We start from the raw sequence: 25,302 nt of genomic DNA on the forward strand, positions 1-25,302 counted from the left end.
TCAGCTAAACACAGTATTAGAATTAAACTATAAAAAATATTGAAAGATAAATATTTCAGCAATATCACTCCACTGAGGGAACCTTTCAAATCCCTCCGTTATTGAACACCACCAATAGGTATTTATAAAATGCCACGTGGATTTAAACAATGAACTCAGTCATTCCATGAGAAGCTTCTGGGATCCCATTGTTCCCAGCCATGACATTATTTTGTAGGTAACTATCAAGTTTCAAAGCTATTAAAGGTTATTCAGCCCCCTCTTCCCTCCCCTCTGCAATTCTCTCAGCAAGCTTGTGCCACTCCACAGTCCCTCTTGATTAGACTCTGTTGAGAAATGTGGAGGTGAATGATCTTTTTGTGTTCCTGGCCACTGGGATGCAGGAGTTGGGAAAGCAAGAATGAAGGCTGATATTGCCCCAGCGGGTTGTTGTTAACTTTCTGAATTCCTGGCTTAGGACAACGTGGGTTCAGCAGATCCTTTGTGTTTGCTTCTCCTTGGAGCTTTGGGATGGAGCCTCTTCCCTGCCTGGGTGAGAGGGCACTTCTGTAGGAATTCTTCTGGCTGCTCGAGCCACAGCCACTCAGGCAGGAGAGTTTGGGATTCCAACCTGTTTAATATTATTTTTTCCCCTCCTGAAACACATAATAGGATCTTAAAATGCAGCTTTTTGGTGAGGTCTCAGGCCTTGATTCGGGACTCAGATTAGCAGGTAGATGATGAACACAGGGTCTGTCATAGGAGGGCACCAAAATTTCTAAACTAAATTACAGAAGAGGGAAAGAAAATTGAGATTATACTGTAGTCTTACTAATGCCTTTAGAAATGCCTAAAAGTGATACATATGAACTATAAATAAACATCAGCTATATATATTCCCATCATGCTCTCATGCTTCACGTCATGCCTTGGGTTGATACCGTGCTATAAATAAATATAAACTATAAATAAAGTGATACATATAAACAATAAACAAACCCCAGGGAATGGTTGGAGCTGTGTCAGGGAGGGTTAGGTTGGATCTTAGAAAAAGGGTCTTCCCCCAGAGGGTGGTTGGTCACTGAACAGGCTCCCCAGGGCAGTGGTCACAGTACCAAGGCTGCCAGAGCTTAAGCAGTGTTTGGATGATCCTCTGGGGCACCTGGTTTGACTCTTGGGGATGGGCCTGTGCAGGGCTGAGGGTTGGACTTCATGATCCGTGTGGGTCCCTTCCAACTCAGCATATTCTGTTATTCCATATGTAAAATACCCTGAAATTGATTGCAGAAAACACATTTTTCCTGTTTTTCCTTAAAATCACTTAAAAGACTTCCCCAAACTGCCTGGAAGGTCTGAGAAACTCATTTGAATGTAGCAAAGCCCCAAAATCAACACCTCTCACTCAGCCTCAAGCACAGGCAGCAAGGACTCAGAGAGAGGGAAGGGCTGCATTATCTCAGAGTATATTTGTAATTATTGTGCTCCAGCCTTTGCTAATAGTTACCACACAATGTCATTGCAGATGCCACGTTCTCCCCTCCAAGTCTGGAATGGCAAACAGCTCTGTGGGAACTGCTGACTCCCTTGAAGTGGGTGGTGTTGGATAGTAAAGGGGAAAACCAAGGGAAGAGAGGAACTGTTTTAACAGAGTCCAAGGGAATGATGGGTGAAACTGAGAAGTGGAAAATACAGAGCAAGAGTCAGGAATGAAATCCTTAGTGCAGGATTTTGTAGCCTCCAGGATTAACTATGAAAGTAAGTGGTGGGAACTCTGTGCTTGGGTCAGCTGCAGTAACATGGAATAAACTTTTCAGGGTGCAGTAGGGAATAATGTTGGATAGGTAAGAGGCAGGAGTAGATGGAAATGTGAATGTGATTGCCCAGCATAGAGGGGAGAGTTAGACTCAGACTGGTCCACTGAAGTCTCAGCGCTATTTAACTTCATGCTTGTTGCCAGGTTAACCCAGCAATTGTTGATTAAACAAAATAAAAAACGTTCTTCTGGCTAGATCTGGCCATGTCACAATTTTGGGACTTTTTATAAGGCGTTAGATGAGACTCTGACATCTCGTGTCCTGTATGGCTGATGGGCTGGGAGAGCCTGAGGGTCTGACCTACATCCCTGGTTGTGTCAGGATAGCAGGCTCATACGTCTTCCAGGCTTTCTGACAATTGGAAGGGCAGTCAGCCTTCCTAAATAGTTAATCTCTGTCCCTCTTTCTGTCTCTTACCCCTCCCCAAGATTGAAAGAGAAGGGAGCCAAGGAAAAATTTATTAGAGCACAGCAGGCCTGTTTCTTTTTTTTTTAATGTTAAATAAGTGTTGGATTTAGTTAAAATATGTTTTTGTTAAAATGGAGGGCGATTTAACCTCTTCCTTCCCAGCAGCAAAGGATCAACACAATGCCTGTGCCAGTGCCAGCTGATTTGTTGGTTTTAGGTTAAAAATAACACATTTTCATCTGAAGGTGGAGTGGCTTCAGCCCCAGAACTGCCATTCAAAAGCAGATGAGCTCTTTAGCCAGCAAAAAACAACCATCAAAGTGGGTGGGAGTCAAACCGTGGAGCATCCAAACCCGTGTGTTGGGAGGGTCCTGCAGATCAAAGGCTGCTGGAACCCTTGGGACATCAAAAGTCAGCACCTACACCACGGCTCCTCCAAAAGCAGCAGGAAGGAAGCAGGACATGTGCTCCATTCCTTCCCCATTTTTTTGTGGAACAGCGCGTTCATTGTAGGGAAATGAAACCAGGATCCCTGTCCTGAGCGCTTTGATCACAGCGTTTGCTCATTATATGTCTCTCTGTCATTTCCATGCACAGACAACACTTGAAGGTACATTTTCCATCATTCTCTCTTTACTGTTAGGCAGGACAAGTGTATAAACATCTATTTCACAGAAAAGCATATAAAAAGCTGAACAGAATTGTTGTCACATGGAGGTTTGCTCCTGAGCTGACAGACAGCCTTGGAATTAATGGGATTGGAGGAATGGGCTCTGTGAAAACCAAACCTACCCCTCCCGGGCCCCTGCTGTGCTCCAGCTCTCCAGGAATCATCCCTGCCACCAGCAGGTATCCGTGATAAGGACACCAGTGCTCTCTGGCCTCCTTTGGAGCCAGCATTCCCCATCTCTTGCTGGGTCTCAGCTGGATCCAGGGAATGCACACTGCTCTTCCCTTGCAGTTTCTGGCCAGGTTTAACTATTCCCTTCCCCCAAAATTGTGCAGCATGAGCAATGTGAAATAGAACCCAGTATGAGCACATGAGCCAGGGAAACCTGCTTCCCTAGGGATTTATGCCTTACAGCATCCACTGCGAACTCAAGTGGAATTGAAGTGGAATTGGAATTTCACATCTGGAGCGTTTAAAAAGTGCTTTTTGACTTGTAGACCCTGTGGTGGCTGTAAAGGCTGAACTCAGGGTTCTGTCACAGGATTTCTCTCCTTTATATTAATAATTTTAATTAATAATATTAATTTATTTATATTAACCCACAGGGATTTACTCACAGAGCTCTTCTGCTCACTGGGGAACACACACCCAACCCAGAGCCAGCCCAGAAGGGGTTCAATAGGGCTCCTTTGAGCAGTACAGGAAAAAGAAATTCAGCTCCATTTTCTCCCTGTGCTTTCAAATGCCTCTTCTTCCTCGGCTGTATCCCAGGGAAGCTGCTTCCCTTGCCTTCCCTTCCCAAGCCAACCGTGCTCTGCTCTCTATCACATTCCCTGGGCTGAGGAGGGCAGGCCCTGCCTTTCCCTGGCTCAGCCTTCATCATCTCCTCATTACATTTTCCAACAAATGACTTTGTGTTTGCTTGTCCCTCATGCATGGAAGGAGCTCCCCGTCGGTATCTAAGGGGCTATTCCAGAAATCCTTCCTTCCAGCTCTGCTGTGCTGGGATCCTGACAAAACCAGCCTTGTTATCAGTGGGGCTGCTGCTGGGCACACTGACCCCACTGTTCCCTGAGGCTCCAGCTCTCCGGGTCACAGGGGCTTCCTAATTCCTGCTGGCAGAGAAGACAAGGAAGATTGGAGCTGCTTAACCCCTCCCCATTTGGATAAGGCACAGGAGGGAAAAGCAGCAGTGCAGAGGTGGATTATCAGGTCCTGATGTTCCCGGTGGGCATGGAGGAGAAGGGAGAATGGCCATTTCCTTTGAATGTGTGTTATGGCATCCCATTAATCTGAAAAAAAAAAGGGAATTTAAGTCAGGAGATGAAGGAGCATTCAGTGTTTGGGGCACTTCTTGGGGAAATAACACTCTGGATTCAATCCTGAAGTCTCAGTGAAACGTCTTAATTTTTTTAGTTCTCGTTGACTCAAGATATTTAAAAATTGAATTTTTAAAATTACATAAATATATTTTTAAAACTATCCAGGCCAGATCATTTTGACATGAACAGCCTGCAAGACAAGTGGTATTTAACCCAGACTTCTCAAAACCCAAATCAAAACAATTCTCAGCGAGAAAGGGATGAATTGTTATTAATTGCTCTGACTTGTCCTTCTTGTTGACTTGGCTCCCTTTGTGGTGTGGCCATGCTCCCTAAAATCCAGCATTTTGGAGCAGCCAGAGGAAGCAGCTGCAGGATAGTTTTCCCAATCCAGGAAACAAGTTCAAATAGTCTCAATATTTATCAGTCAATGTCAGGAGAAATTTATTGGCAAGTTTAACTTAAATTATGATGGATCCATTCTCTACCTGTTGTTTCCCTTCCTGTACTGTGTGCTTTTTCTTTCCTGGAGGTATTAAATAGCTACATAAATCCTGGTAATCCTTCATTCATGGGGTTTAAGGCAAAAAAATCCAGGAAGAAGGTTGTCAGGAGAATGGACAGTTATTTCCAGAGCATGTGCTGCAGAAAGTTCATTGTTAGAGGGTTAGAATGGCTTTTGCCACGTACCAGAATTACCTGAAAAGGTGGTTTATTGCAACAACTTTTGCTAAAACGTTTGACTACTTGATTCAGATCTCACAGCAAGTTTTTTTCAGGTAGAAAAATAAACATCCTCCTTAGTTAAGGAGAGGGTTTTTTTTCCTAAATGTGAATTATTGCCCACTGGTGTGGGCAGCCTGGGAAGCTCTTTTAGGGTGGGAATGAATGGCCTCAGGAATTTTAGTGATGCTTGACTATTAAAAAAATGATGATACCACTTTTCTGGAAGTTTTGCACATGGCTTGGGTTAACACTGGGATTCTACTTTGGCTGTGCCATTGCTGCAAATCTGGGAAGCACTTGGAATAATGACCAATGGAATTCCTAAGGATGCCTTGCATTAATAGGGCCATTAAACAAACAAATCTGAATAATTGCAGAAAGCCCATAATGTACTTTATGAACTCTCATAGAGTCATGGAATGGTTTGGGTTGGGAGGGACCTTAAAGGCTCACCCCATTCCAAGCCCCTGCCATGGTAGTTCTTTCCCAGATTGGTACCTCAAAGATCAGTGATTTAATGAAAAGTCCTTTATCTCTGTAATTATGCTTAAAGTGTATAGAAGGTCAAATTGGAGTCTGGTATTTAGTTTTATTTAAAGAAGCCTCAGAAGGTACTTTGAAAGCCTGACCTGTCACCTAAAGTTGGAGCTGAGCTGCCCTTTTCCCTCTCTGGGACAACCTCAGTTAAAACAGATGCTATAAATAAAGTTATAGCTCTGAGCACTGTAAAGTGTGAAAATAATTCTTCTCATCTCTCTTCTCTGCTGGGCACATTTCAGGGTAAGATTTATTATTCTGCAGGTTTTTCCCCCCCATAAATCTTCATTTCCTAGAATGTTTGTTGTGTGTACTTCTTTGAAGCTCATGTATGAAATGTGAAGGAAATAATGAATAGAACACCAGAAAGGAGTTTGAGTATCTCTGAGCTGTGCATGGGAGGCAGCTTGGACAGAGCTGTCCTGATTCCAAGCCAGTCAAAATCCATGGAAAAGCTCCTATGCCTTTGCATCTTAGCTCACAATTCTGGCTTCCCACCTTGTTTCCAGCTGCTAAAGTGCATTAAAAGAAGCTAAAAATACATCAAATAGTTCTCAAACATTATTTTTTCCATGTAAGACGCTGCCTTAGTGGCCATTTGGGGCTGTGGGTGGTCCATGACTGTGTCTACTGATACCACAGGCTGTGCTGGGGGGAAACTGGGAGGCTCTGGAGTGTATCCTTTCCCAGTTAGAGACAAGGGAACTGTGCAAGGAAAAGGAGGCTCAGCAGCTGTGACTGGTTTCATTGTGCTAATGTGGAGGGAAGAAAAAGAGGGATATTCTAAGAAGTGAATTTTAACTTTGAAGGACAGAATGAAGCTTCAGCAGGTGCTAATGGGTGGAAGGTGTGATGTACTGAACACCTTGTGCAAGGCTCTGTGGGTGGGGTGTCCCTGAGCCCTTCCATCCACCAGCCTTCCCTCCGGGGTATTTCTCTTTCTGAGGGATCAGATAGGCACAGACAGAAACTGCCCAAACAAAAGGTGTTGAGAGAGGCACCAGCTTGCAAAATATGGATTTCAATTTCAGGGAATCTATTTTAACTGTTGCCCAGAGAAGCTGTGGCTGCCCCATCCCTGGAAGTGTCCAAGGCCAGGTTGGATGGGGTTTGGAGCAACCTGGTCTAGTGGAAGGTGTCCCTGCCCATGGCAGGGGGTGGAACAGGATGAGCTTTAAGGTCCCTTCCAACCCAAACCAGTCTGGGATTCTCTAATTCTCTGAAATTAGTAGAGAATCCTCTGATTTCAGCAGAACTTGGGTAAAACTTCAAATTCCCTTCGGTTGTTGAGGCAGGGGAGTGCTCAGCCTCCCCCTGCGCCTTGGGAGAGCTCAGGTCAGGAGGGGTGATTGGTGGGCACTGCTTTTAGGTCCGTCATTTTGCTTGAGCACTGCTCCATCCCTTCCCCTTCTGTGTTTTGTCCATTCAGATCATGGATTCTGTTAAGCAGGGAGGAATCTTATTCCTTCTCAGCGTGGTCCCTCCAGCCAGCAATTCCTGGTGGGAGCAGCAACAGGGATATTTCTCGAGCCTTGTCTCAGGAAATGCCTGACAAAAGCCAGCTGTGGCAGTTCCCAGCTCACAGGATTTCTGAATCATGTGTCAGAACAAAACACAAGGATTTGGGATAACTCTGAACTTTGGAAAAAAGTTTGATTTTGCTCTAAACTTGAGCACTGGTGCTTTACTCTCTGGAATAAAAGCCCTGCCCGTGAGCATCTGTGAACTCTGCACAAGTTCAAAAACCAGAACCAGACCCTCACTTTGTGGCTTCAGCCCATCTTTCATTCATTAATTTCTAAAGTATTTTATGGCCTTGGTTATCTGGCTGCTTCCTGATGCCTTTAACAGCTTCCTCAGAGCAAGTGAAGGTAATAAATTTACAATCACCATTCTTAGGGAAGTCTTAAGCAGAGTCACTTTCTTTAAAATAGAATAAAAAGGAGTGGGGTTCATTGTTTGATCTCTCTGCTGTCTGGCTGTTGGTAGGGAGACAATACAAATAATAATTGTGGCTGATGAAATGTATAGGAAGAAAATTTGATAATTGGACATGCAGGGAAATGTATGACCTGGAAGATCCTGGATCAGTCTCAGTGTTGAGCTTGGGAAGCGTATTCCCAGCAGCATTCCCAGCTCAGGGCCCTCATAGCAGCACAACTTGTTAATCATCACACCATCACACTGACCAGAGTGCAGCCATATAACTCAGGCTTTTGTGCTGCCATGGATGCTATCTAAGCATTCCTGGAACAGTAATTTCCTTTTTGACCTCCATGGAAACAGTCATAAACCAATTCTGAAAATGTCAGGAGAAACTGCATCTAATGGTGGGGCTTCAGCCAAAGAAAACATACTTCAGTTTTGAAGCATTCCCACCAAAACACTGGAATCCTAAAGCTACTAATAGGCTGTGCATCAGTGCCTGAGCACTTTACCATGACATTTAATAAATGTAATTCATATTCCAGCTCTCCTGAAAAATGGGACATCCCTGAATCAATGCCCACAGCAACAGTGGGTGTCCTTGTGTTTGTCTTTTATAATGTGGGGTTTTTTTGCTTTTGGCAGCAGGAAAAGAAGATTCCTTGTGATTTTTCAAGGATAAGTGTTCTCTTGAATTTCAGGTCTCTTGTGCTTTAGTGAACTTGAGGGTTGGGACTGTCACATGTGCCAGGGGAACAGTTGTGACTCACTTTGTGTCTTACCCAAATCATTCACTGCATTCAGTGCTCGGTGGCTGAGGAGCCTTTGGGTCTTCTTCCCTTGTGTCCCATTGGATCCAGTGCTCAGTTCTGTGACTCCTTGGAGCAAAGTTTTCATGTTCTATTGAACTGGGTTGCAGTGCTGGGAGCAAATAGGGTCATCCCTGGCCTTGTGCTGGGATTGTGCAATGGGGAGAGGTGGCGTGGTAACCTGGAATGGTTTGGGTTGGGAGGGACCTTAAAGCTCATCTCATTCCACCCCCTGCCATGGGCAGGGACACCTTCCACTCTCCCAGGTTGCTCCAAGCCCTGTCCAACCTGGCCTTGGACACTTCCAGGGATGGGGCAGCCACAGCTTCTCTAGGCAACGTGGAATCCCTCATAGCCAAGGATTCCTTCCCAATATCCCACCTAACCCTGCCCTCTTTCAGTAATGCAGGACATTGCCCGTGCTGGGACATGCTGGGCTTCCTCCACTGCTGTAGAAGTTGGAACATTGGGCTATTGATGCCCTTGGAATTCTGAAGGTGCTCATTCACTTTCTAGTAGGAAAGTGAGCTGTTCCAGAGGCAGTGCCAGGGCTGTGAACAGCTGGATGAGCTGCTGGATGAGCCGTGTCTGCTCCGAGGCGGATGCACATCAATGATCCAGTGGGGCAGACTTCAAACGGCTCAGGGGGAGCTCATGCCAACACTCAGAGTTCAGCTGCTTATGGAAAACCTATCCAAGCATATCAGATGCTTTTGGGCTGGAATTTGGACTGTGGATCTTTCAGGATTAAGCTGTCTTTGGTCTGCTGGAGGACAGTAATTCCTGTTTCCAGCAGTGCTGGAATACCAGGAGAACAAGCACCTTGGATGTTTGCTGAGATCTGAGTTCCTATCCCAAAGATTATTCCCTGGAATCAAGTTGTGCTGCTAGATGAGGGAACAGAGCCCTGACCCACATTTCGTCGGTGCTGGGTATGACTTCTCAAGGTTTTGATTAAAGCCGAAGTCGGGGCTTTATCAGAACCAGCTCCCACAGCCCAGTTTGTCAGAGGCTGTCCTGTGGGTTCCTGCCCTCACCCAGGTTCCTTCAGTTCCTGGTTGTTTCTCATTGTCTGCATCATCTCATCCTGGAATACTGTATTTTAATTCACACTTGAAGACATTGGTCCACAGAGTGTGGAAAACCTTAAAAAAATTCTACTTGAACCTATTTGGACAATATTTAAACTCCACTTAAAAACCTTCTGGATTTCTTTAAATATTCCTCCTTTCTTAAGCTTTTCTGCACTTTGGAACATGCTGCCACTTTGAAAGATGCTGCCTATTTATTTTACTTTTATAGTTTTATTTTGCTAATATTTTTGTTCAATTGGGACTGAGCTAATTCTCAGTAACTGATACAGATATCATTTAACTCAAGTGGGTGTAAACTTTCCCCCTTAAGACAATTTTAAAATTATATTTCTAATCCTCTTATCTCTCCCCCTTATCATCCATCTTGCTTGTAGGTTTTCTGGAGAGAATGATTTAATTGTGAATGAATTCTTTCCATTTGGATTTGTTTATTTTGAAGGGAGATAAGTTATCTTTCTCTGCATGAGAGACAGCAATTAAAATGTTTCTAATTATAAATTTGACAGTGGTGCAATTCCAAGGACTTCACTGACTGCTGGGGTAGCAGAAATAGATTTGGTGGAATCTTGTTGGAAAACTGATGAGCCTGTGAATTTGAACATTGTGATGAAGTGATATGGAAGGGAAAAGTAACAGAATTGCGGGAATTGTGGAATAAATTGTGACAGATTGTTATAATCCTGTGTGTTCACACGGTTGGAAGTAGGAATCTAAATATTCCTTTTTCCCATGTGGATACAGACCTGGTGTCCATAGGGAGTCGTACCCCATGTCCTTGGCATGGGCATTTTTCACCTCCCAAGGATGAGCCAACACAGTATCGTGAGGGGCCCCACATCAACCTTCTCTCACTTTTCCCACTATAAGAACTGTGGTTTCATTGGGAGCCTCTTTTGAGTCCATAAAAGGTTTTTCCATCTGTGCTGCCTCACTCTGTGCTGCTGGAATGGGCTGCTCTGGCATCTGGGAGGAAATCCCAGATTTCCAGGTTTCCCTGATGTTCACAGGGAACCAACATCCCACCAGCAGCATTTACAACCAAAAGATCTGGAACAAAGTGGGAATCTCCAGTGTCCAGTGAAGTCCAGCCCACACCAAAGCTTTCCCTGTGAAATCATGTATTACAACACATCTGTGGCTGTGTCCATTCAATTTTTCCAAGTTATTTTTCAACTGTAGACACTGTTTTTGCTGGTGCCATCATTCCATTAATTCACTGGACATGTTCTGATAATCCCTCCATTCCAAGCTTGGGGAGGGAGCAGCTGGAGCAAGGACTGTCCAGCAAAAGGTCTTCCAAGTTTCCATGTTGGCTTCACTAGAAAAGGAGGATAAGCATGACTGCACTGGCAGTTGGGATTTACTACAACGGGAATTTCCAGCCATCTTCTGGAAAAATAACTGCAGGATGTTTTATCTGCTTTTATTGATGCACCTTGAGGAAACTTTGAGCCTTTCCAAGGGGGTGATATATTAATTACATCCTTAGATACACATGGTTTCTTCCTCCAAAAAAAGAAAACATGGTCAGTATTTGCATCGTTAATGGAAAAGGAATTTAAACAGGAACTTTTTGGACAAGCTGTGTGAAGGTCTTCAATATTTTTTTATATAAACAAGACCCTAGAAATAACTCCCATTTGTAAATATGAAGAATTTTGGAAGAGAGGCGCTCACCATTTGTGGCACAGCAGACAAGGTCCATGAACAACACCCTTGGATTCACACATCAAAAATTCAGTGTGTGGGGAAAACCAGAAAGTATTAATGTCAGAGTTTATTGATACACAAAGTAAATCCTGTCTTTTGCCAGTAATCACTTGATGGGCTCCAACTGCAATGTGCTTCCAAGGGCTGATGCTGAATTTTGCCTCTTCTCACCAATAATTTTAGAATCCTGGAGTGGTTTGGGTTGGAGAGGACCTTAAAGATCATTCATTCCAACCCCCTGCCATGGGCAGGGGACACCTTCCACTATTATTCCACCATTATTTTGATGGATGAGTAGTATATTTTTATCAAATAGGAAGGGCTGTATATTAATATTTTCAATTCCCATAGTATTTTCATAACAAATACACTGTGAGATGCTCATAAAACAGATAAATAAGGACAGCAACTCACAGCAACTCTTCCCTTAAAGCTCGGGGACTTGGGATCACTTGGTATCCTTGGCATTTTGGGCTGGGATTTTCTGGTTCTAGTCCCTTTATGGTCTGAACCCTCTTACAGTAGAGCATTTAAGCACAAACTTCAACCTTATTTAAGTTACTGATGTGCTTAAGCACTAACTGGGCCCTGCAATACATTCAAGAAAAATGGATTTGAGGCTTTTTTGTTGAAGTTTGCCTGGGTACACAGCACATTAGGAGTGTGTCATGCACCACTCCATGTAATTAACATTCCTGTTAAGATTCCTTTAAAAGTTCAGCAATATGGGATTCTTCAAAGGACTGACCTTCAACCTTTGACCCCTCAGAGTGTTTCTAAGGAGCTACAAGGATGGATACACTTCAACTATTCTGAGTTCCTCCTTCCACAGTAAAATGTGTTTTATTGATCTGAGTGGCCCAAGAGAGTCTGTTTTTTGGGAGAAGGAGCATAAAAAGGGACTTTGGTGACTGATAAAAGGCTCTGGGAAGGTGTTTTGGGATAGGTGTCTTCCAGCTGGAGGAGGGGAAGGACAGATCTTCTTACCTTCAGGGTGGAAGACCTTCTGCTTCATCTGTGCTTCAGGGAATGCGTAAGATTGGGGCAGGGCTGCTATTCCTCACCTCCAGAAGATCTTCCATCCCTGCAAGTGTTCAAGGCCAGGGTGGAGCAGCCTGGGATAGTGCCAAGGCAGGGGGTGGAACTGGATAAGCTTTAAGGTCCCTCCCAGCCCAAACCGTTCTGGGATTCTGTGATCCTACTCTCAAGGATGCTGTGGGAAGGTGACATTTCTCTGTGACATGAAGTACTTTTAATGGTTATCATGGCCCTCACGAGGGGTTATGAACTCTGGGAGTGCAGGACTGGGGACTCTCCACATCCTGAAAAATAAGAACAAACTACTCCAGCACTTCCGGTCTCACAGACTTTTCCCAAAGAGCGGTGCTGGACGGGGCAGTTCCATGGATCTGATGGACTCAACCACATAAAGAGCAGTGGGGTGACATTTTCCTGTATTTGGATAATCCTCCAACACTGGGCTAATCCAATATTTTGGTTCAGATGGCTGATTTTTTTTCCCCTTTCCTATGTGAGCGAATTGAGCCCTTCTTAAATATTGACATTAATCTCCTCAGTTGGAAGCAAACCAAGCTTCTGTATTTCTTATCCTCCCAGATCGTCTGTACTTCAGCTCTGTTTACCAAATTGCATCCCCATAAATCCTGTAATTCCAGTTTGCTGTGATATTAATTTATTAGTGCACATGCATTTTCAACATCAATTAGGCTCTATCTCAACAGACATAATTCTCCCTTCAAAGCACATCCAAAGCTGTGCAGCTCTTGGGTTTCCTCATCCCCTCCCCTCCCTCTGCCCCAGCTCAGCTTTGAGGCACCACAACATGGATCTGTAGAGAGGCAAAGAGGGGGATGAGAAGGATCAGGGTTATTTTGGGTTTCCTGATATTTCACTGAAATGCTGGTCCAGAAGGTGGTTTGTGTTTGTAGGAAGGAGCTTGAAATTATGATGAAAGTGCAAACATCTGACTTGGAGAGCAAAAGAGAGCATTAGCTTTCAAAATGTCATAATTTTAAATCAATTTGAAGATTTTAAGATGGAGAAAGAGCATTAAGTCTTTATTTTTATAAACCTGACCAGCAGGAATAAATACCTACAGATGTGCACATCTTCATTTAAACCCCCAGCTTCCCACCCCTGTAGACATTGCCATTAAGGGAAAACCATGCCAAGTCTTTATTTCTTCAAATGGAAAGTGGCACAAGACTATTTCATGAAAAAGATCTTCATCCCAGATCTGCTCCCCCTGTCCTCATATTGGAGGGAAAAGTAATGGGAAGGAAAAACTGCTTTAGTGAAAAAGAGTTAAGTGCCTTCATTTGGTTCCTTCCGTTGGGTGGAATATAAGTGGGGCCTTGTAAATGGAAAATAACTTCTTTTTTAGGTGACCTGTTGGAAACTGGAAGTGCTGGTGCAGTTTAAGAAATGCTTGTCACTGATGCAGAGGGGGAAAATGAGAAGCACATGGGACTTGGAGCCGAAATTTGAGCCAGTTTTCCCCCTTTCCACTGTGCCTGGAGGCGCTCGGGGGTCGCTCCGCAGGCAGGATGTGCTTTCCCAGCTTAATGTGAAAGTCGGAGCATTTGCCTTGTAATTTTGGCCAGAATTAATTATAATTTAGTAAGAATTATAATAATTCCCCCTGTTTTTTTCACTCAGTATTTCAGAAATTTTCCGTACTTGGTCGTGAAATGAGAAAGTCCCATTTTCCCATTTTTTCCTTACAAACTGCAATTGAAATCACTTCCACACGTGGTGAGCGAGCCTTGCAAGTGCTGGAAGGGGATTCCAGAGACAGAAAACCCCTAAAATTTTTCTCACTTGCTTTTTTTCCCCCCCAGTTGCCTACTCAGCTTAGCCAGGGCAGCTCTGGATCCCATGAAATGATGGAAAGTTTCTTACAGTCCATCACCCCTTGGAGATTTGTTCCACAGGAATTCCAGCCTCCCTTTTATTCTAAATTTTCCCTAATTTCCCCCTAATTTCCATATATATTCCCTCTATATATAGTTCTATATATTCTATTTCTAGATATGTATTTCTATATCTTTAATTTAAATTTCCCCCTTCTTTTTATGTTATTTTTTACAATAGTTATTCTTTAGTCTTTTATTAATTCAAATGGAAGCAGGGTGATTTTTTAGCAGTCCCTTTCCATTGGGATACCTTTCCATCTTGCCCCACTAAACTGCAGCACAGATGTTAAGCACATTTAACTGCACAGTCAGCCTGTGCATATTTTTAACATAACTTGTCTTGAAAATATTTATTCAAGCCAAGACAACAGAAAATTAGAGTAATTTGATTGCTCAGGCTTAAGGAATAGATTACTACTGTTCCAGATGTAAGGAACAACACACTACTTACCCTCTCTAGGCTGGAAAAAAAGGCTTTGGCTCCTGATTCTGACCATATTTGCTATTATATTCCCAGTAAATCTTTGAAAAATTGAATACCTTGAAGGATTTTCGGTTTCAACTTTTGCCAACCAGCATTAGGAGAATTTCATCCCCCAAATAAGCTCATTAGGAAGGGGTTCCAAATCCCCCCTGCTCCAAGGGTGCAGTATTACCAAGCAGAGTTATAAATCATCTTTGCTGGGAAACGAGGGTGCCAGATATCTCTGGGGCTGGCTTGGCGTTGGCAACACAGGGCTTTGAGCAGTCAGTGCTGATTAAGTTTGAAAGTGAGGCATTTGGCACAAAACTTGAATAATCTGGTTTGCAGGTTGTTTTTTTTTCTTCTCATCTTCAACTAAGTCTTGTTTAGATTTGCAATTATCACTCAACCTTTTGGACCTGTTTCTGCCGGGTTTTTTCCCCTCTCTTTGAATGATTTACATGCAATTATGGTTTTTCCCCCTCTCTTGGTGTGATTTACATGCAACTACCATTTTTATGCTTGTTCTTTGTATCACTCACTGTGTTTCTGAATGTGTAGAAATATGCAATAGGAAAGCAAGCTGGAAATGCCAACTGCCTTCCCAAGATTTAAAATACATGTTCCTAAAGCTTGTGGTAGGAACCGGTTGTACAATCAGTCTCATTTCCTGGGTACTATTTTCATTTAATCTTTTATTTCTGGTGGTAATTGCTGTCAATGATTTGTAAAGGGAGGATCAAGGTGGAAGGTCACTTATTGTTAAAGAAAGGATCATTCTCTGGTGTTTCCCTCCAGTGTGTCCATCCTTTCTCCATAGGCTGCTCTGTTTATTTGGAAGATTATTTTTCAAGGATTAGCTTTCTCTTTTTTTTTTTTTCCCCTGACCTTCTTCAACAAAAAATTGTCTGTCAGGGGTTTTTCGGGAACATGTGACTTAATGGATTCTGGTTACAGATCTCCCCTCTTTGTCCCACCAGCTGACTCTGCTCCAGTATGTGGAGAAGAGATATAAACCCCTTGGTTCACGGTCTGGTTTTCCTTAAGGACCTTATTAGTTTAGGATGAAGATGAGCATAAGGAAATAGCCTTCGAATTGCTCTTAAACAGCTCCCTGGGTTTGAAATTCCTTCCTTAAACCCATCCTTCTTTTCTATATTCTGGACAGCAAAGAATGCCAGATTTCCACTTCTCTTTCTGCAGTAATGCCGTGTATTTCTCTTGTCAGAGCTGAGTGAATGAGTCATTCAGTGGGGAATTAAAGCACTGATCCCAATCCCTTTTGGACAAACCCTGTGCCTTCCTTAGCCTGGGTGTAACTATGGATATCCTTAAAGCCAGGTTCAACCATCAGTGTTTGGGAAGAATGGCACTTTGAAACGTGGTTCCCCAAATCTAAAGTCACAAAAGCACAATCTGTAAGTGGATGAATGTTTTTGGGCTGTGGACATGGTGGGAGCTCTAAGAGTGTGTGCACTGGAACTGGAAGTCAGGGTGAGTTGCCTGAGATTTCCTTCATTCCTGTCCTTCCACATTCACCTTGTGAGGAATACAAATGTTTGTTTATAAAGGTCATGAGGGGCTGAGTTAGGGCTGAAATAGGAGCACCTTGTGTCATTTTTCACATAATAGCTGGGATGGAGCAGAGCACCTTGGAAAGGGAACTTGAGCTCTGCTGCTCAGTGTTAACTGACAGCCCAGTGCAAACAAAGCTCTTCATTTTCCCCATTTGTCTGCTTTCTAAGCTGCCAGAGAGCCCTTACTAGATCTCCAAGCATGCAACAGGGAGAAATCCTGGGATTCTAGAGTTGCTGAGTACACACCCCCGGTGCCACAGTGTCCTTGCCCTGTGCCAAAGCAAATCTCACAGTTCTGGAATTCTTCTCCCCAGTGTTTTCATTGAGGAAAACCTTCAGTGTGGCTGAGCTGCTTCTGAGAGCTCAGAATCTCCACAGGGTCCTGCAGTTTGTCGAGGTGCCACTGGCAAACACCGTGGGCTTGGATTTCATTCCATTTCATCCAACCCTCTGGAGCAGGACTGGCCATTCTGGCTCGTGCCCTGGGGCAGTGTCTGCTGCTGATTCTGCTGATGTGTGAAATTGGGTTGTGTCTCTTGGGTCAGGCAGAGCTTCTTCATGTCAGGAGGTTCGTCATGGGCAGGAAAGCTCCAAACCAAGAGTCAGCCGAAGACCCGGGGCCGTGAGCCCACAGCATCAGAGCAGGTCACTGCTCCAGTTCACAGAATCACAGAATCCCAGGATATGCTGAGCTGGAAGGTCCCAAAAGGACCATTGAGTCCAACCCTCAGCCCTGCACAGGCCCGTCCCCAAGAATCACACCAGGTGCCCCAGAGGATCATCCAAATGCTCTGTGAGCTCTGTCAGCCTTGGTGTTGTGACCACTGCCCTGGGGAGCCTGTTCAGTGCCCGATCACCCTCTGGGGGAAGAACCTTTTTCTAAGATCCAACTTAAACCTTCCCTGACACAACTCCAGGCCATTCCCTGGGGTCCTGTCCCTGGTCCCCACAGAGCAGAGATCAGTGCCTGCCCCTCAATTCAATAAGTCCTGGCTTTTTTTTATGTCTGCAATCTGCCAAACTCCCAACTCTTAAGGCCCACAAACCTCAGGAAGGTGACTCTGGTGGCTGCAGAGCAGGGCTTTGCCCCTCTCCTGCATTGTGTAAATAAACATTCCATTTAATTAAAACCTGGAGCCTGATGAAGTGGCTGCAGTGGGTTGTGTGCAGATGAAAGGGGCTGCAGGCTGTCAGCGTGTGATGGTTTAGAAGGGCTTTCAAACATTTCTGCCCCTTTCTTTGCTTTTACTTTGCTCTCTTTATTTTCATTGCTTGTAAGTTGTAGAGCAGTTGGGAGCTAATAGCTTTGTAAGGCACTTGTGCTCCACTTGTGCAGCTCTCAGGAGCGCTCAGCATTTCCTAATTCAGCAGCAGCTTCATGGGGGACTTCAATGAAGCACCAACAAAACCAAGTGCCTCTTGAAAAACCACACTGCTTTCCCTGGGGTTTGCTCTGTTTAACTCGTAGTTCAGAGAATAAAGGAGTAGCATCATCAAGTGATGATTGAAAGAGTTAAAATTTCAGCACATTCCTCGATGTCTGTTTGATCCTGGTGTCACCAGAGAGTCCTTTCAATGGGACATGCAAATATTAATTTGTTGTTAAGAGTTAATTGCTAAGGAGAAATTCCTACTCAAATCAAATACATTCCTGGGGATATTGCTATTTTCTCTTAATGTTTGTGGGTTTTGCTCTGTGTTTAAGCACTCAGGGTAGGGAATCTCCTCCCTCCCTCCAGCCTAGCTCTTTCCCATCACCACTGACACTTGGTACTGCTGGGACTTTCTTCTCAACCCAGCACATGAGATACAAATTCCACCCCACTGTTTCTGCAGTATTTTTGTATTTATTTGTTTGAAATGTAAACCCACCTGTGCTGCTTTCCATAAATACATGCTGAGATCTCCCAGACTCCAGTGTTTATCCACTTAAAGCAGAGACCAGGTTCTGAGATCAAATATTCAGAGGTGTTTGGTTTCTTCCTTGTAAGGTCAAACTGGGAAGTGTAATGTCCAGGTATCACAGGATACTTGGTTTGTTGTGAGTTTTTACCTGGTTTATCCCAGGTTTAGCTGGTCCTTGCCCAGAGAAGAGTTCTGTCACCTAACGTCGCTTATTTCCAAATTAGTCTCTTGGATTCACACACCCCACAGCAAGACAAATCAGTGCCAAATTCTATCCCTGTGCCCAGCTTTGAATGAGTACAAAACTGCCCACAGATGCAGAAATATGTTTAATAATTAATTCCTGCCTGGAAGGGATAAAACAGAGGTTCTACTCATCACTAAGAATAAATAACAATTGTATTTATTGCTTTGGATATGACAGTGCAGGTGACTAAAACTCCAGGCTAACCGTGTCTTTGAATGGCTCAGGTAGAAGTGGATGAAGTTTGGTGCAATAACTCCTTGGTTTTAACTAATTTGGGTTTGAAGGAGCAGCAACAAAGATGTGATTAGTAAAAATATCTGTTTGTCTGCGTCAGCCATGCAATTGAAATACAGTTTGTTAGTCAGAACTTCTGGCCACAAGAAATGCTTCTCAGGGAACACTGAGAATTCCCCACAGGCAAGATGTTTGGGATGTGACCCTGGGTGAGCAGGATTTTGTTTCCCAACCCAACCTCTGTGCCTGTGTGCACATGGTGTCTCTGTGAATATGTTTGTGTACATATCAAATGCATCCAGAGCTCTAAGGCAGTAATGCCAGGAAACCAAAATCACAGGGCACGATTTGCTCCGTGGTTTGGAGGGAACCACATCTTCTGGGAATTCCCACCTTCCACATTCCGAGCCCAGGCATTGCAAAAAGGACCCGATTTGCTGAGAAATGTGGTGAAAAAAGGCACTTTTGCACAATTGGTATTTATGGTGTGTCTAAGTTTGCTCTGAGAGGATGTTCCTTTGCACCATCTCATGGCCCTGATGTGGCAGGAGGAATTTGATCAAGATTATAACCAGGATATACCTCTCTGTGGAATCCAGTCCTGCTTTATTCACATCTTTTTGTGAATATGCCTCCTATTGCAGGTAATTTGTCATAAATTGAGTGTACTTATGACAGGTTGCAGACTCCCCATCCCTGGAAGTGTCCAAGACCAGGTTGGACGGGGCTTGGAGCAATCTGGGATAGTGGAAGGTGTCCGTTCCTGCCCATGGCAGGGAGTGGAACTGGGTGGACTTTAAGTCTCTCCCAGCCTAAACCAGTCTGGGATTCTCTGATTATCAATTTAGATTCCTGTGAGAATAGTGAGATTTGCCTCATTCACAAGCTTAGGACCGACCTGAAGTTCCCAGTCCCTCCAGACTGAGTTGTTCGTGTTCCAGAGGAGTGTTGGCACTGAGAAATGACTTGCTGGGAGAGAGAGAAACTCAATCCTTTTGCTCTTGGACTTGCCAGGAGGTTTCCTGTGTCTGCTGGTTGTGCTCTCTGTGTTTGGCTGCTGGGAGCTGGGCTGAGCTCAAGAAATAAAATGTCATTATCAAATAAAATGTCATTATCAAATCAGATAACCCACAAAAAAATAATAAAATCATGGGTTGGGTAGGAAGGGACCTTAAAACTCATCCAGTCCCACTCCCTGCCATGGGCAGGGACACCTTCCACTGTCCCAGGTTGCTCCAAGCCCCGTCCAACCTGGCCTTGGGCACTTCCAGGGATGGGGCAGCCACAGCTTCTCTGGGCAACCCATGCCAGGGCCTCACCACCCTCACAGGGCGGAATTTCTTCCTAATCTCTAATCTAAACTTACTTACTTCTGTTACACCCCTTCTGAGTCTTTAATAGCTGAATTTTTCAAAGATTATTATAATGCTCTAATCTGCCATCCCTGGCCTTACATAAACACAGGGATAACAGCAGCACACAAACCCCCTGTCAGAGTCAATCAGTTTGGGAATTTGGGTAAGAAAATACACAACTTGGCAGTACTGTGTTTCAGAAGGATTAAAGACATGAACAAACCTGAAATAGCATCCAAAATCATTAATTGTTGCTGGATTTTCTGAGTATCTCAGTAAAATCTGGATTAGGTTCAAATATTCCTCAAACATCCATGTTTTAAATAGTGGAAAGTTTTTAGTCTTTTAATGCCACAGGGTAAGTTGGTTACTTCAGTATTTTAATTTAAACTAAGCAGGTGTTAGGTTGTGATATGTGACCAGAATCATGAAAATGATAAGGAAATTGCCAGAATAAAAAAAAATACCTATTTCCAACATTTTTCTCCTCTCCCTGATGGAGTGTTAAGTCTTTGTGTATCAGTGTTCTGTATCTCTCAGGCAGGAACCCTCCTCCCAAAACTGCAGCCACCCTTTGAGAGATAAGAACTGCAGTTGAACATGGTCTGTCTCCATCTTTCATTCACAATCTCCTTTGGTATCATGAAGATTTTGGGGTTTTTTGGTAAAACGGAGTCTTGGGCACGATGGTCAGTGGGGCAGAACAGAGGGTGTAGCTCCTGGCAGCGTGAGGAAGGGACCTGGGAATGAACTTGAGGAAATCTGAAAAGCTAAACAGCACAAAAATTTGGCTTGACCACAAGGAGTGGTTTGGAAACTCATTACAGATGAGTGGAGAAAAATTGGAGGAGCAGCCTGTAAATACTTGGTGTGAAATGAAGGAGAATTCTCCGGGACATTCCCCCATCCCAATTTCCCGGTGTCATGTTTGCTTAGAAACTTTCAAGGGGAAACTGTGTTTTCCTTGACTTGTAAATAGTCTATACAAAATATTTCAAGTGTGTCTGGATGCTCTCAGAGCTGCCTGGTGGTAATGAACCCCCAGGCAAATTTTTCCCTGTAATGAGTATGGGAACATTTGAACTCAGCAGAATCCCTGTGCTCGGCTTTCTTTGGCACAGAGTCGCTCTTATCACCTGCTGAGCCTGATATTGCTGCAGTCCTTTGGCCTGGAGAACAAGGAATTAGGAGCAGCCACGCAAAGCCTTGGCACAGCTGGGATTTGCAGCTACTGGGGGAACGGTGGGGCCACTGGAACTTCGTGTGGATGTGCCGCGCTCAGCGTGTTTATTTGGATTGCCTTCCCTTTCAGGGGGAACCTGGATCCATTTCCAGGCTGAAATAGTTCCTTAGAGCAGGCAGTTGCCACGGCTTTGAAACATAATCCCCGTGGCTCTGCAGTAGCGTTACACCAAATGCTGAGCCTCTTGTTTGTTGAGCTAATAAAAAAATCATCAGTGGTTTATCCTTCCACGAGGCTGCAAAAGCAGTTAAGGCCCAACAAGGCAAGCCTGCCCTGCTCCTGTTGATGTTCTATTGTACAGGCTGTTAACTTTTACAGACTGTGGGCTTTGCTTTGTGGCAAAGCCATTCCGGGGTCATGGAGACCACAGACATTTGTGCTGCTGGGGGCAATTAAGGTGAAGGCTCGTGAAGGCTTAATTATGTTATTTAGAAGTGGCTCTTTAGCACCGGCCTTTCTTCAGCCCTGACTGTGCTTTGGGAAGTGCATAAGGATTGCTGCATAATTTAAGGATTCAGGAGGTTGATTTCATCAAACCTTTGGATTTGGGGGCTCTTATTAAGCTGCCAGCATGAGGCTCGTGATGCTGAGGGCTGCAGGATGGTTGACAGTCCCTGGAACATCCTTTGAAATCGTGAGGAATCTATTGCAAAACTCTGCTTAAGTCACTAGTGAAGCAATTTTAAGATACTCCCAAGTATAGCAGTGAAAAGTTAATTTTGGATTTAGTTTTTCTTAATGTTAGAGAGTATCAGAATCCTGGAGATCTTGATAAACCTCGGATTCCCGAAACTTTCTTCTAGTAAATAAGTTGTAACTAAATCAGTACATTAACTCGTTCCAGCAATGAAGGGATTAAAATAAACCTCTGAAACACTGATGTAAACCTTTTGTGCAGCCTAATTACCTGTATAATTGCTTTTGTTGGCTGCCATGTGGACAGCCCTGCTGTGGAGTGCCACGAGGGCAGGACAGGGACAGCCTGTGTCGTGTCACTGCTGTGTCTGAAACCCAACCCCGAGCCATGAAAGGGGACTTCAGTCTTCACCTCCAAAGACCTCTCCTGGGGCTGCTAATAACCCCAAATTAGCTGGAGGGTCGTGGTTTGGGTTTGGTCCCTGGAGGATGCTGTGCCTGCGTGTGCCGGAGATGGAGGGATCCGGGTCAGGATCCTGCCCCCGGCGCTTCCCTCAGTGCTCCCACTGAGACCTGGGCTAAGCCCAGCTCTCCACACGCACACGGGGCAGCTCTTACAAGTGTCAGCTGGTTGACTTGAAGTAAAATTGAAGAAAACAGCCTTTTAGCAGAAGAAATTAAGTTTTAAATCCACCTCCTAAAAGGCACGGGCTCTAAGCCTGTCTGAGATCAGGCTTGTGTGGGTTTAGACCGGGGTGTAAGTTCCTCTCAAACAATCAATGTAGCTCAGTCCGGACTTGGCCAAAGCATCCAGCTCTGGCATCAGTTAAATATTTACATTCCCCCCTTTTAATATAAATTGTGCCCTATTAGCATACGTCTCACAGTGTGTCCTTGTGTTTCAGCCTCTTTCTGCGTTTGGCAGTTTGTACATTAATCAACATCATGTAAAATCCAAGGCATGAGGCTGGAGCCGTCAAAGGGGCAACATTTACTGTTCCATCATGGGCAGCCAATAAGTCATGTTGCAATGTCTGCCTTGTAGCAGGAGGATATGGCATAAAAAGGAGCGTGTTTACACTGGGGAGACTTCTGTGTATTTAAGGAGTAATTGTTTCAGGCCCTTCCATTAATTCATGAGCTGACATGGGGACGTTTTTCGTCACTGCAACAAAAATAATTATCCAGCTCGAAAAGTAGTAATGGATTTGCACATGGCAGAGTTCTGCTGTAATTTTCTGCCCAAGTTATAAGGGTTTAATTGTAGATTGCTGGGAGCCTTGTCCCTCTCAGTCATTCCTGGCCCTGAGGTGCAGGAGTTACGGTGTGCCGCGATTTATGGGGGATGTAAATGATTTCTTGTTTGCCCTCTCTGTGCTTGGCTGGGTTCGCCTTCTTTAAAGCTTTTGTGGGTGGATTTAGTGCAGTGGCACTGATGGAAGCCAGGGACAAGCCAGCAGGTGCAATGCAAAGCCCTGTCCAGGCACTTCATCCTTCGTCTGCAAACACGTCTGTCCCCACTGTGCACTCGTGGGCACTGCTCAGTCTGCTGCTTGAGGAGATAAAGAAATGGGAACCTGGGCCAGTAGGGGGGCAGAGCCCAGAAATCCTTCAACATGGCATTGGTGCCTTCAGGAAAGCAAGCTTCCATAGTCATTGTGGGCTGCGGATCACTTGGAGTCACAAGGTCTTTGCAAGAGAGACTCTGCTCTTTGCTGGAGGGATCTCGACACTCTTCAGACTCAGGGCCTGTTATGGGGGTTCTTAGGGAAACCTCCATCTCAGACAACCCAGATTGCCCCCCAAAAGTGCCTAACAGGGAGTGCTGCCTCCTTCCATTCCTCCCTGGACCCTTCCTCACCGTTCCTGGCACTGAAGTGTCCTCACTTAACAGTGTCCTGGGACGTCCTTGTCCTTCTCCATACCCTCTTGATATGGCGATGGGTTTTTGTGAATCCTCTGTTTCTTGGCACATCCACTTGCCCCAGACTAGTGCCATTCGTGAATTTTTTGCTGTCACTGTTAGTTTTTTGTTTCCTTCTGTTGCAATTTCCTTTGGGTGCTTCCCACTTCCACTTTCTCTCCTGACTTTCCCAGTCTGAGATGCCCAGAAGAGAACAGTTCAAAGCATAGAAACAAATCCAGTATTATGTCAGGTAGGTTTGGAGAGATGGGAAATTTGCATTTATGATGCAAATTCCCAACGTTTGTAGGTTTGCATGACAAGCAGCTGTGCTGTGCTTCCTTCCAGGGTCATAACTACAAAAAAATCAATCAGACTCTGATTTCCGTGTCCAACCTGAATAATGGGCAAGAAAACAGTGTGTTCCTCCAGTGTCTTCCTTCCACATGCCTCATGTTTCAGATTAAGAAGAGTACAAGTAATTCTTCCTAGAAGAGCATCGAGGTCCTGTGAGTTTGTGCAGTGCAGGATCATGCTGGGTCCACCTGAGCAGTGGTTTTCTGCTCTCGAGCTCCACGTCTGCTTGAAGTGCCTTGAAGTGCCATTGTAGCCACATTTCTCCAGTTCAGAAGCACAAAGACCCGACTGTGAGCTCTGAACTGCTGGCATTCATCCAAGTGGCCATTTCTTTTCTTCCCTCCCTGTCATTAAAGCCGTGGGTTGCTCCAGGGTGCAGTGTTTTGCTCTTCTTAAGTGGAACTGTTAACGACCCAATTTAGAGCCACGTAAAGTGCACCCAGATTCCACAGTGACTTCTAAATCCGTATAACAGTAATGATAATCTGTAATTAATAGCTGCAATCAAAAGGAATTGTAGTTCAGTAATTAGAAATTTAGGATTAAAGTATTAGCATATAAAAAAGACCTCTTAAAAAGCTCCTCTTCCAAGAGACGGCTCTGATCCCGCGGGAGAAAACAACTTTTAACTGATATAACCTGAGCCAAAGACCAAGTTACTAAAAATACTGACTTGTGTAGTCACTAGGCTGCTGCCAAAACATCTGAAGGTATTTTAAGAGTTTGCAGACACTCATAGGTAGCAATCACTTAATTTTCTGATGATATTAATATTCCAGAACAAGTCTGAAGAACGATGTGTTTGAGAATTAGCTTTAATCTCCCCAGTAGCCTTTTGGGGTGGGGATTACTGGTATCCTGCACAGGAAACCCCAGTGAGTGCCCACCTCTGAGCCAGAAGCTGGTGTATCCTCATGGAATAGAGCAGATCTGCAGGAAAAGGTACGGCAGAGGTGTCAGGTGCATGAAGCACTCTTGGCTTTCTGCCCTGAAATCAGGGATTCTTTCTGATGATGCATCATAAATGGGCTAATCCTTCCATTCATCTCCAGCCCTCGGGAGCTTGAGGCTTTTAGAAACACTCCCAGGCAGAGGTGGGTGCTGATGAAAGTGCCAATAGTGGTGATGAGGTGCTCTGATAGATGGAACAGGCTGGGATATAAATTAAGTTCCTAACAATTTCCAGTCCTGCACTAGATTAAATCATCCTGCTGCACATCCTGCTGCACATCTCCCTTTTGAAGCTGGAAATTAATGTCTTGTAAATTTGAAATCCGCAGAGCTTGAGTTGTTCACTGGTGTGACAAATTCCCCAATCCAATGCTGATTATTAACCTCCCTGGGCTATCAGTAATGACACACTGCAGGTAAATAACAGGTAGATGTGTTGGAGGGTTTTAAATTCTAAGAACGTGAACAAAATGAACCATTTGAAGGTTATTGGGATCCCA

At 44.4% G+C, this 25,302-nt stretch overlaps 1 protein-coding gene across 5 annotated transcripts in view; it reads left to right on the top strand.

The window, feature by feature from the left end:
* ROR1 (receptor tyrosine kinase like orphan receptor 1) overlaps window positions 1–25,302 on the top strand; it is a 146,632-nt gene that overhangs the window by 65,479 nt on the left and 55,851 nt on the right. For 2 of the 5 annotated variants that reach the window (XM_027694224.1, XM_027694227.1), the window contains exon 1: window positions 15,801–15,888. The exons of the other annotated variants lie outside the window; for them this stretch is intronic. In XM_027694224.1, the coding sequence (XP_027550025.1) occupies window positions 15,825–15,888 (64 nt within the window). In that variant the 5' untranslated portion in view covers window positions 15,801–15,824. Of the gene's footprint in view, window positions 1–15,800; window positions 15,889–25,302 lie in introns of those variants that run through there. 5 annotated transcript variants of the gene reach the window in all.

Source organism: Neopelma chrysocephalum, unplaced genomic scaffold (assembly GCF_003984885.1).
Source record: "Neopelma chrysocephalum unplaced genomic scaffold, ASM398488v2 Primary Assembly neopelma1_97, whole genome shotgun sequence".
Taxonomy (NCBI): domain Eukaryota; kingdom Metazoa; phylum Chordata; class Aves; order Passeriformes; family Pipridae; genus Neopelma; species Neopelma chrysocephalum.